At 42.5% G+C, this 13,089-nt stretch overlaps 1 protein-coding gene across 3 annotated transcripts in view; it reads right to left on the bottom strand.

Moving 5' to 3' along the window:
* The window catches only part of GIGYF2 (GRB10 interacting GYF protein 2), a 1,376,329-nt gene that overhangs the window by 305,097 nt on the left and 1,058,143 nt on the right, over positions 1-13,089 (bottom strand). For all 3 annotated transcript variants that reach the window (XM_069213782.1, XM_069213784.1, XM_069213783.1), the window contains exons 19-20: positions 1,710-1,807; positions 1,214-1,432 (exon numbers count right to left, since the gene is read on the bottom strand). In XM_069213782.1, the coding sequence (XP_069069883.1) occupies positions 1,214-1,432; positions 1,710-1,807 (317 nt within the window). The remainder of the gene's footprint in view (positions 1-1,213; positions 1,433-1,709; positions 1,808-13,089) is intronic.

Consider the following 13,089-nt stretch of genomic DNA (forward strand, 5'->3'; position numbering starts at 1 on the left):
TTCACAGTATCCTTAGAGTATTGGAAGAAAGTACCCTCTTTCATGGCACGGTTACCCATTTTCTGGCCTATTGTCAGTATGTCTGACTGTGTCTACTGGGACGTTGACCCACTTCATGAAGCAGAACTTCTTTGTGTTCTATCCACGAACTGAGTTAATTATCTTTTCAAGATTAAGCTCCTACTAGAGATAAAAGTAATTTTTAAACTTTAATATGAGGCTGAACTGTCATTTTATTTCGAGTGTTATAGTGTGGCACAGGTAGGAATATCAACTCCCACCTTGCCACTCTTTGCATTCTACAACAGAAAGCTTTTTCAGATTTCATCAGCCAAATCTTCTCATTTGGTCTCTTTTGTAGGTGCAATCCATTCTAGTGCTCCAAAAAATAGCATAGGTTTTCAGTCTTGAATAATGGTCCCTGTGGCTCAAATATCTCATCTGTTAGTGCAGAGATCTCCCTAGGGTAGCTGGTTGTGCTTTACAAATCAACATTCATTCATAGGGCATTAAAAAGGCATGGATGATGCACTAAGCACAAGGTGTTTGGGTCTGACCAATAAAACCAAGTATCCTTTGATAGGTCTGTAATTTCTGTTTACAGAGGGACCAAGCTGAAGAAAGGTTTAAGGCATGTTTGACTCAAAGGAAGGTGCTGAGCACATTGTTGAGTAATGTTCCATGAGACAACCTCTAAGGGCTTTTGAAATAGATTTCAAAGATAAAACAACACATGTAGAATGTAGAATAGCACAACAGTGAAGGCATTATACTTTTGTGGCAAAAACAAAGAGAAAACTCAGAGCTACTTAGAAAACTCGGAATGAGAGGTAATACCTAAAACAACTCATGTGTTTTTTAAGAATAAGGCAAATAGAAGAGAAGTATGTGTAGCGCTCAGAGTTGACCCTAACTGCTTAGGGAGGAATAATTAACTGTCAGTCAATTACCGAGTTGTACTTTCTGAAATAGGGATGTAAACCTAGGGTCATAAAGTTGCAGTGCCTTTTCTCTGAAAAAAGGCAAATAAATGAGTAAATAATCTGACAAGGTTTAAACCTTTCAGCGTAATCATTGACTTCAGAGTCGCAGTTGAATTATTCAAAATTATAAGTAATTTTCACAGATATTGCATCAAACCTATTTCTTTAAAGCGTTCCTTTCAATACAGTCTACTACTTCAGAAATGTTTTTAAAAAATCATATTTCTGACCTGTTTCCTTCGGGCTAACTCCTCTTCTTCTCGGCGTTTCCTTTCTTCCTCTTCTTGCTGACGCTTAAGGAGTTCCTCCTGCTGACGGCGTAGCTCCTCCTTTTGCTGGCGCAATTCTTCTTGCTGTTTGCGCAGCTCCTCTTGTTGTTTCTGCTCCATTTCCTCCTTCTCCTGTTGCTGCTTGGCTCTCAATTCCTTATCTCTCCTCTCCTGCTCTAGCTGCAACCATAAATTATGTTACAGAAGAGGGTATCTGCATTTAAGAGTGTCTTCCACAGCCCTGTCATGCACGTAAAATACCACACATCTGCACCAAAAACAAACTAATGCATTACAGCCACTACAAAGACGCCAGGCTTATAAATTGATTCTGAAACAATCCTACTTCACAACTCAGCTGCATCATAGTGTGTAGAATATTTGTGTAAAGAGGGTAACAAACATAGTGAATGCTTTGAATGAGTAGTTCAGGAAATCATACTTTGCTGATGCTGACCTTTGCTGCCTTGGCCTTTTCCAGCTGAAGCTGTTCCGGAGACGGACCTGGAGGCATAGCATCTGCAGGGAGATCCCAAACACTGTTGCCTTCCCATGCTACAAAAAAAGAGGCATTTTCTCAGTACATTACTAACAGTAGTAAGGACTTGCATTAGTCAGTCCAACATCGGAGGATGGTGGAAGCTCTTGCTGAGGCTAAAGTTCTGGCACATTGCCAACCAATCAAGTCACAGTATCACTGAAAGAAAATAAATAAGAATAAACTAGCTACTGACCTACAACAATAGATTGTGCAGCTTTAAACTCTTCTACATTCAACTTATTCTGCATTGTTATGCCACCTTGTGGTTGGGTCCAAAAATGTAGTACATTTTGCTTTAGGAGTTAAACTTTGATTGATCAGTATGATTCACCGTGAATCCTTAGCCCACAATGCCCCCATTCTGTTGGCACAATCTTTAGATAATTTGTTTATGTGTATACACCTAGAAGAGTTTCAAATTAAAAATCTATTCTAAGAGGTTAATAACTAGTTTATTTTGCAACATTAATCTTTTCTCATGCTGCGAATTGCTTACAGCAGTATAGGTGGGAGAGCAATGATGTGTGAGTAGTTGCAAATAAATGTCCTCAAATAGCCTGCCCCGCTTGAGCTTCTCTTGATATATTTCACACAGTAGCTCAAGTACTGGTGTTACAATGCCTCACATTGACTAATGCAGCTCTTTTGTTTTTCTTGTTGAATGTCAGTCAATAAATTCTTTATTCGGCATAACAGCCATAAAAGCATAAAACAAATACATGATATAATAATTCATAAAACTGATCTGGCACATAGCTTAAAACCTCATAGTTATTCTTAACCCCTAACAATTCTTGATTGTAATGCCCTCATGATTACATTCAGTATTACGTAACATATCCTTTTCACAATAGGCTTTATAGACATTATTACATGCTTGCATAAAACAAAACCAGCCTGGCCCAGTCAAAATGCTAAAAGCATTGATCTAGAGTTTAAATATGGCGGGCAGATCTAGATAAAGTGATACGTGCTTTGCATTAAAACCCAGTTCTAGTATCATGGGGATAAATCATTTTTCCATGTTACTTGGCTCGAGAGCAGCTTCAACATATAGAAAATGTATTTAAAAGTAGTTAAATAGGAACAATAGCTTAAAAACTTGAACCTAAATTCACATTTACATCATTCCTTAAAATACAATACGCTCACAATATAAAATAAATGTATCATCATCTGCTAATTCCACTAAATCATATAAGGCAGCATTATACAATATAACAACAATTCTCCCAGTTCCCTGAGGTGCCACTGTATTTCTTCGGGAAGCAGACCTACCTAACCCTAGATGCATTTTAGTTAACATTTGTGTATTCCTTATCATATAGTCAATTAAAATGATTTAACCCTTATAAAATACCTTTACTAGATTATACCTCGCGTACTTGCTCTCTCATCCCATACAAAGCGTCAGACAGCCCCACTGAGGCACTTCGTATTTCATTTTAAAATCGGCCTAGGGCAGTGGTCACATTCAAAATCTCTTATCTACTAATAGGTTGAGAGCTTGATTCTGGCTAATATAGTATTCCCTAAAAATTGTTTTTCAAAGGTTTTTGTGTTCATTTAAGAACCACAAACAATCCAGTAAAATGCGTTAGGCACTACATTTTTGTTTGAGGTCACATGTATACACGCCCAAGTCATCCCTCATGGTTTTGTTCTTAGATCTCTACATCATGGGTTTAACCAGACTATGAATTTTAACATATCCCTTAACTTAGGGTTAGGCAGCGCCTATATATAAATATATTGCACGTTTTCTTTGTTTCTCCACTCACGCACCATAAACTAGGTAGATATTTGCCCCTCTAAATAACCCAAGTCTTCTTCTCTTAGCCCTTTCTATTACCACAGCACGCAGCTCCTCCTATGGGATGTTGTCTCTGCGCCACTGATTAGCAGCTAAACCTAAGGAGACACAGATCTTCTCTAGCCGACCTCTCACTTGGGAGGCCCAATTCAAGTCGGTTGTCCTTCTTTCCCTTTTTTACATAATCGCGCAATTTTGGAAATCCCCTCTCTTCAGACAGGCTCAACCAAAATTTCAATGAGGCTTGCATTCCCTGATAACTCCATGCCGTCATTTGGCATTCCACCCATATAGCCTGTGTCATACTTGAGGGGGGAAGCGCAAGCAGACGTTTCACACATTTACTTTCTTCCACATCCCAATTCAACTTCCTAGCAAAAGTTAAAACTTCAAACCTATACTGAAATTGAGGACGCACCGTGGCATTAAGGCAAAAAGTATGGGACGAAGAGACGGAACCCCATATTTCCGACTAAACTGCTTTTATCCCCAAACTGATGTTAATGCCATGGCTTTTACTGACTCAATATGCTCTTTCCATCCTAATTCAGAGTCAAACCACATACCTAAATATTTATATTTATCAACCATTTCTACTTGGTCACTTCCCAAATACCAGGAAAATGCCCTCTTCCTTTTTCCCAGCACCATTATTTTCGTTTTGTCCAAATTTTCTGTAAACTTTTTAATTTGACTGTAAATATAAAAGCCGTTTAATTTTCTTTGCAATCCCAGTTCCATCATATCAACTATCACCAAGTCATCAGCGTATAATAAACAAGAAATATGGGTCCCATCCATTTTTGGGCAAAAAAAACCTTGCCTCCTTTAATATGCTTGGCATATTAAAAACAGTGGGGCCAAAACGCAACCTTGTCACAACCCCTTCTTTATAGGGATCCTCTTCGATAACGACTCACTAGTACCTAAAATAACTTGGGCCCAATTTTGCAAATGTAGTCCCTGGAGGAGAAAAAGTAGTTCGGAATCGACGTTGAGCCGTCTTAACATAATCCATAATAATTTCCGATCTACCAGATCAAAAGCGGCTGGAAAATCAACAAAACAAACAAAACAGACACCCTTGCACTTCTATAGACTTTTTTGCCAGTGCCCAAAGACTAAAACAGTGGTCTATAGTTGAGTGACCTTCTTTGAAGCCACCTTGCTCTACCGGAATCAAATTATTTAATTCTACCCAGAATTTAATTTGGACTAACAGTAGCTTTGCAAAGACTTTTTGCCCACGTCCAACAAACTGATTAGGCAATAATTCTTTGGTTGTGCTGAATCATCCTTATGATTTGGCCCAATTATTGCATCCTTGCAGCTCTCAGAAAAGCGGCCAGAATCAAAAATGTTATGAAAGATAACATAAAAAAAGACTTGCTCACCAATCAACGTGATGTTTTATTATCGCTGGAAGGTTGTCTGAGCCTGCTGCTTTAGATAACTTAAGAGTCGCAATTATTTAAATTATTGTTTGCAGGGAAAAAGATGACGTTAGGTCTCCACCTACCTCAACTTTATTTCCTGGTCTAATACAGCATCCTTCCCTCCATATAAATTGCACAAATGCTTATTCCAATCATCTCCAACCAAGCACTGCATAGTTCCAGAGGCTTTCCCCTCCCTCACCAACTGCCAAAACCTCTTAATATTGTGGGTTCCTATCACATCTAGCATAACTTTCCAATTCCTATTTTATATTCCCATTTCCTTTTTCTCAAGATACTTTTATAATCTTGTTTGGCTATGTGGAGCTTCTAATCTATTCCCTTAATGCCCCTTTTCCTGAATTACTTTTCCAACTTTCGCATCTTCAACTTCTAAATCCTACATTCTTGATTATACCAGGTATTTTTATGGTCTCTTCTAACTTTGTTCACAAGCATTACTTTTAATTTTACTTTCAAGCCATCTACTACTTGTTCAATTACCTTTTCATATCCCATAAACACATCTTTAGGATCTTCAGTCACCCTGAGACCCCTATAATGAATCATCAGATCATTGAGTACTTTTAGGCTATTTTCCGTGATATGGGTAGTTATCCAGCACGGGTATTCCACCTGCAATGCAACCACTCTTTTACTTAGTGCTTTATTCCCTGCCCTGAGTGCTAACTGTAGGGGCCAGTGATTACTACCTTTTAGGTGCATACCTTCAAATCCTGCAACTTCTTTGAAATGCCAACCATTTAAGGGAGTCATAATTAATAGGGCAAACCTGCTTACCTATTCTAAAGGTCTGTTTTGATGCTCCCATTGATGCAAAACAATCGTGGGAGCCTAAAGTTCTTACTTAGGCCCTATCCAGTGCCAGACCCTCTGATGTAGGGAAAATAGCTTGCACCACATGTGCAGCAGCCAGAAATTCTTTGTGCAATTTATCACTAATTGCTGGATCTAATTTATGATTAAAATCTCCTAAAATCAATACCAACTGTTCTGTATTGCTTATACATATTGCCTCCAAATCTTCCTCAAGCAGACCCAACTGGGTATCATAATCAGTTGTCATCCCCGGCTGAATATATACATTAATTACAGTGAGCTGTCTTGACCCTCCAATATCATTATAAAGGTCTACCCGACCAGCTAGTGGCCAGCAACCTTTTGTTTTAATCTTTGTCAATCTGTTGGCTACTCTAGTCAAGGTCAAAATAATAAGGCCACCTGAGGGTCGTCCTGGGCCTATCCAAGTGGCATTCTTAAAAAAAAATCTCAGAAAGCCATCTACTGGTCGAAGTTCTTCGCACTACCAAGTTTCCTGGAAACACACTATATCATACCTTTCCAATCTCTTGTTAAATAAATCCTGTTTTAAGTGTTTCTTATATCCTCCTAAGTTTCAGGAAAAAAACAAACAACTGTGACAAGTGGTTGACCCCTAGTTCAACTCGCTCAACTCTCCCCACTATAATCATCAAGGGGCTCAAAACGGTTCCTCAACATTGGGCCTTTAGGGTCGGCCACTATGGTTACACTTAGTCTGCTCTTATTTCAGTCCACACACGTTCTTGAATTTTGAGAACCTACTAGACTATGTTGTACTTGATCCAGGAGCAGCCCTGCATGGCAGTTGAGGGCTCTATAATTTCTTTCTACATTCTCCAATCCCCTCACTTGGACCAATCTTATGCCCTCCTTCTCTAATTTCTTATCTTCCCTCAATACCAGCTGTCTAACATCCTGAATAAAAAAGGGCCTTTGTCACTTCCTTCCCTAAAAGATTTGTTGTAAATCCCATTTGCCTTATATCCTCTGATCCGATCCCACATAGGCTGGGGAATTTACCCATAACTTCTAATAGGCGAGAATGATTCAAGAGCTTACGCTTCTCCACCCCCCCCCCCCCAATTTCCCTTCCCCAGGGTTCAGGTATACCCACAAAGTCTCACTTCCATTGTGGCCTATCTTCATTGTGTTTCCGTGACCACTAGATTGAAATAAGGGGCTACCCTTCTCCTGTCGTTCTAATCTTGGTTATCTTCTGTTTTTTTCACTAATTACCTTTCTTCTTGATACCAGTAGCTTCCTTAATTTCCTTACTTTCCTTCAATAAGGCCCTTTGGGAGTGCCTGTTCTCTCTTACTAACCGCATAGCTTCTGTATCTACTACTCTACAACCCCTTTTTAGTCACACTCCCTCTTTTGGGGATACCCACTTCATGCCTCTGTCGTGGGGCTATTCCTAATTTCTTATGCCTATCTATCCTACCACCTCTTTTCAAGAGCCTTTTCCTTTTATTATACCTCTGTTTACTGCTTAATACATCAAAACAGGGTATATAGCCCTTACAAGCCAACCTTGATTCCTTTTTATCACGAGCATAGGCTGTCTAGAGACATATTCCGATGGGAGATCCACTGTCTTCGTTATATCTATGGCCTCTCGATCACTACTTTCTACAGGCGTACCCATCTCCTGGTCCCTTTTCTCTGGCCACACCAGTACCAGCATACAGCTGTTTATTTGTTTCATCTCTTCTGCAATCCCCAGTAGTTGGGGTTTATGTGATTTACCTAGATCGTTACTCATCGTCAAAACGTCTAATGGCTTGAAAGGTTTTCTGCATTAAGAACATTACTTTTAATAAGGATGCTGCTGGAGTTGCGGTGGTATCTACGCCTAAAATGGACTGTCTATCAATGGGAGAGGCAGTATCCATTTCGCTAGCACCTCTACCTTCCCCACCTTGGCCCACCTTCTCTAATGTAGTATAAAACTGGGGTCTTTCATCCATCATATCATTCTTCATCACAAGGTGGGAGAGGCAAGGTGATGAGGACAACATAGGTTCCTGTAAGAGCTCCCCCCTTTATTCTGGCTCATCCCTGTCCCTAAGAGTAGATTCTCATCCTGTAGGGAATTCAAAATAATAAAATCACTTGATACAATCCGTTCATCTTCTCTCAGATCAAAATTTAAAGATTTTTTACTTTCAGTATCCAGGCATACATAAACATTAGCATTCTTTTAAAAATATTTCCCCACAAATTCTTTAATTGATGCACCCAATGGTGTTACAGCAATGCCTTCCCGAATGTCTATCGGGGCCTCCTCGTGCTGCAGAGCTGGGAACACACCTGCTCCTTCAAGACTGCTATCAGTATCCCCTAAAAGATGACACTCCTTAGGGAGTCTCTTTTTCCTAGTAATGCCTTTCAGACCCTTCTTCGGGCCACCCGCCCCACATGAGAACTTTCCTCTACCTCCAAATTCTGAATGCCACTACTGCTGTCTCCGCACACCTTGTTTCTTATCCTCCCACAAACTTACTCTGTGACAAGAACACCGAGTTCAGTCTCTAACACTCTGCCCCAACACAGTTCAACAATTTCAGATCTTGCACCTGCTACTCCACGACTTCCGTACTTTCTATGGCACCTTAGCTCCACCAGGAACGGGAGCTGGAGTCAAGGTCGTAATACAGTCGCAAAGGGGCTTGCGGAACACACAGACACAGGTGGCGGGCAAGAGCATGGTAGCAGCAAGTTATGATATACAATATCCAATGTCCAATATACACTATCCAATTGAAGAATCCCAGCAACTCTTAATACGGACAGTGGTGGTTCTGTCTCCACTAAAATATGAGGTACAAGTGATTTCACTCATAAGTGGGGGAGAATAGAGTTTAATATAGACAATAGTGCTAGGTCAATACAAAGCACCAGGCGCAGCGCACACAGGACACCCTCATTTCTTAGATCCTCCTAAATTGACCCAGGAAAACCTCTGTTCCTCCTGCTTCCCACTGCAGGATATATTGAGGGTGTAATCAGCCCTTGGGCATAAGGCTCGGGCAGTACAGGGGGAACCGGCGCAATCTTCACTTATTCTAATCCTCCGCTCCTCCTCTGCACTGTGTCAGGCACGACAGATATGGCAGGCACAGCTCCATTCGAAGTCAGGGAGAAACGCCCGGTTGGCCGCAGCGCCTCCTGCAGTTCAGGAGAGATGCCTCGCCTCACCTGCACCCTTTTCTTCAGCTGGCCTCCCACAGTTCCTCCGCGGTCCTGGAGAGGCGCCTGGGCCCCCTTCAAATGGCTCGACCAGCTACAGCACTCCCGCGATCCGGTAGGAACTACAAGAGACCTCTGCCTGCCTGTTCTGGGAAACAGTAGCGTTTTGTCTGCCATGAACACATTTGAATTGGTTGTAGAAATTGTTAACATTTCCTTGGTAATATGCATTCCCACAACTGCGACTAAGACTTTTTTAGTTTTCCTGACTGCCGTTGTACCTAGCATGTAGTCTCCGACTTTGCTACTAACACCAAACACATACAAACATTACTGCTGGCACAATGGGCTTTTGAAAGAAAGAAGGCAACTGATAGACTGAAACATATGGGAATCTGAAACCTCCTTTTGGATTAACTTGGGGTTTGAGCCCATTTCACATTATGTGAATATTTATAAGTATGGTTCTTGTACGGTTAGCACTTGGCACTCACTAACTATGCAGTGACTACATTGAAATTAAAAATGCAGTTTTTAAATAATTATTTTTTTAGACCTGTTGTAGGAAGCTGGCTCTGTACACACTATATCAAAATGAGGTATGGTGTGCACAGAGCCCAGGGGTTCCCCCGAGGCTTGACAGAGGCAATAATAGATAATACTAATGCTCTATTTATGGTAGGGTGGTCGAGCAGTTAGGCTTATCAGAGGGTACTGTTAAACATTTGTTGTACACACTCAAGAAATAAGTGAAAACACAATCAATGACTTAAATCCAGACCAATAGGATTTTATATAGAAAAATATTCTTTCTTAATTTATTTCTAGAACCACAAGATTCATTTAGCAGGTAAGTACATTAAATGAAAGGTACTTTGCATAGTAATGCTTAGAACTTTGAATGGAATCAACAATGTACACAGTTTTCTTTAAAATGGAAAAAAGCTATTTTAAAAGTGGACAGTGCAATTTTCAACAGTTCCTGGGGGAGGTAAATAAAGTACAGTTTTTGAGGTAAGTAACAAACTTACGGTTTCATTCTCCGGGGCATAGGTAGCTCAGCGTTGGGGGTTCAAGCTAACCCCAAACACCCAACACCAGCAACACTGGGCCGGTTAGGTGCAGAGGTCAAACAGGAGCCAAAATAACGTGGGCGCCTATGGAGAGACGGGGTACTCTGGTTCTAGTCTGCTTGCAGGTATGTACCCACGTTGTCGGAGGGCAGACCAGGGGGGGTTTAGAGGAGCACTGGAGGGGCCCCAAGTAGGCAGCAAACACACACCCTCAGCGGCACTGGGGCGGCCGGGTGCAGGGTACAAACAGGGCGTTGGGTTTCCAATGGAGCTCAATGGGCGGACCAGGGGGTCACCTAGGCGCTGCAGGCAAGGCACAGGGGGGCTTCTCAGGCAAGCCACCAACTGGGCAGGGAGGAGTGCCGCCTGCTGGTCACTTCTGTACTGATGGTGAATTTCTCTAGAGTCTGGGGGTGCAGTGTTTCTCCAGGCACAGGATATCTTCATCCCAGGAAGTCGCGGTTAGGGGGGATCCTTGTGATTCCCTCAGCAGGCTTCGTCGTGGAGGTGTGGCGAGGTCAGCCCAGGGTGGACACTTGGTTGGAATCGCCTGGCGGTCCATTCTGGCTGGTTGGTTTTTCTGGACACAGGCCAGGGGCGTCAGGTGCAGAGTAGTTTGGACTAACGCTTCTATAGTGAGGTGGGAGTCCCTTTAAAGATAGTTTATTTGTCTTCTTGTTGGACAGGTCTGCTGTCCACAGGGGTTTCTTGGTCCTCTGTGAGGCAGGCAGTCCCCTCGCGGCTCTTCAGGGGTTGCTGGTCCTGCAGAACACGTTGCTTCTCCTTTTGCAGCTTTTTGAAGCAGGAGACGGGCAGGCAGGGCTGGGGCCAAGTCACTTGTTGTCTCTTCTCTGTGGGGTTTTCAGGCCAGCAGTCCTCCTTTCTTGAGGTCATCAGGAATCTGAAGAGCTGGGTTCATACTAAATTTAGGGGTGTGTTAGGGGGCAGTAGCCAATGGTTACTGTCACGGAGAGTGGCTACACACTGCTTCTTCCCACGTCCTCTGAGGAGGGGAGCACATCCCTATCCCTATTGGTCCTAATCCTCCTAAGCAAGATGGAAGATTTCTCAAAGGGGGGGCACTTCAGCTCTGGACACCTTAGGGGTGGTCCTGGCTGAGGGGGTGACTCCTTGTTTTCTCATTATCCCTCTGGACTTGCAGCCAAACACCCCTGATCTGCCCTCCGAAAACACAGGTACTTACCTGCAAGCAGACGGGAACCGGTGTACCCCCTGTCTCCATAGGTGCCCATGTTATTTTGGCTCCTATTTGACCCCTGCACCTAACCTGCCCTGTGTTGCTGGGTGTTTGGGGTTATCTTGAACCCTCAACAGTGGACTACCTATGCCCAGGAGATTGAACCCATAAGTTTGTTACTTACCTCAAAAACTGTACTTTACTTACCTCCCCCAGGAACTGTTGAAAATAGCTTTTTTGCCATTTTAAAGAAAACTGCGTACATTGTTGATTCCATTTAAAGTACCTTTCATTTAATGTACTTACCTCCTAAATGAATCTTGTGGTTCTAGAAATAAATTAACAAAATAATATTTTTCTATATAAAAATCGATTGGCCTGGAGTTAAGTCATTGAGTGTGTGTTTTCACTTATTGCTTGTGGGTGTACAACAAATGCTTTAAACTACCCTTTAATAAGCCTAACTGCTCGACAACACTACCACAAATAGAGCATTAGTATTATCTATTATTGTCTCTGTCAAGCCTCTTGGGGAACCCCTGGACTCTATGCACACTATCTCTCATTCTGATATAGTATATACAGCGCCAGCTTCCTACAAACACTCTTCTGGCTCAATATGGTGCTACAAGGATGACTTGAGCCAAGTCTTTTCTTAACATCTCAGGGTAGGAAACGCAGCACGGGAAGGCATACCGGAGTCCCAAGCACCAGTCTAGACTGAATAAGTCTCAGATAGAGTTGCTGCAAACTCCAACATGAAAACTGATTTGTGACACTGAACATTCTCAGCAGTGGCGAAAAAAGCCAGGGTTCTCCCAATTGAAGAAAGACATCCTGAGTCACGGCCTGGTGCAATTGCTATTTGTGGCCTGCTAAGCATTGGTGGCTGAGTTTGAACACCTTTGCGTTTAGCCTTGGGTCCAGCTACTCTCAGAAACATAGAGCCTCCTTGCACAGCAGACCCAAAACCCCACCACACCCTGCTTGTTGCAGTAGCAAGTGACAGTGAAGTGCTCATGAGTACCTTTGATGCTGGGCAGGAAGGCCTTTAACGCTAAGTGAATCACCCTCAAAAACAACAAACTGATGTGGAGTCGAGCCTCTGCTGGAGCCCATAGGCCTCTGATCCTCTGAAATATGGATATAATTCAACAGATTCCCCCGATACTGTGCCTACAGGAGCTTGAGGTCCCACTGCAGAGGCCACATGAGCCATCTGGTATATTTGACTAGCAGGAGGCCAACAATCCCAGCAACCACACAAGCTATCTCTACTGAGAACAAGAACAGAGGCTGAAACATCTGGATCACAGCCCAAATGTCCTGGACTCTGCTCTGTCAGCAAGGCACAAAACGGTTATGTATTCAGAATGGCTTGATGAACAGAAGCACCTGCAAAAGAGTCAGGTGTGACTTTGGCATGTTGACAGTAAACTAACAGGTTAGAAGGTTCGCTGTCATCTGGATATGGTTGACAACAGCTTGAGAGAGTCCATCTTCAGCAGCAAGTCACTGAGGTAAGGGAAGACTTGTACCATGAAGTCTGAAAATGTGCTGTGACCATCGCCATTACTTTAATGAACACTCAAGGGGTACTTGTGAGGTCAAATGGGAGCACTGCAAATTGAAAATGCCCCAGGCCCACTGTGAAATGTATTTAGCACCTATGGGCCTGGATGACTGGGATATGTAAATAAATGCTCTACAGGGCCAATTAAACCATCCATCTCCTGGCTCC

Source organism: Pleurodeles waltl, chromosome 11, assembly GCF_031143425.1.
Source record: "Pleurodeles waltl isolate 20211129_DDA chromosome 11, aPleWal1.hap1.20221129, whole genome shotgun sequence".
Taxonomy (NCBI): domain Eukaryota; kingdom Metazoa; phylum Chordata; class Amphibia; order Caudata; family Salamandridae; genus Pleurodeles; species Pleurodeles waltl.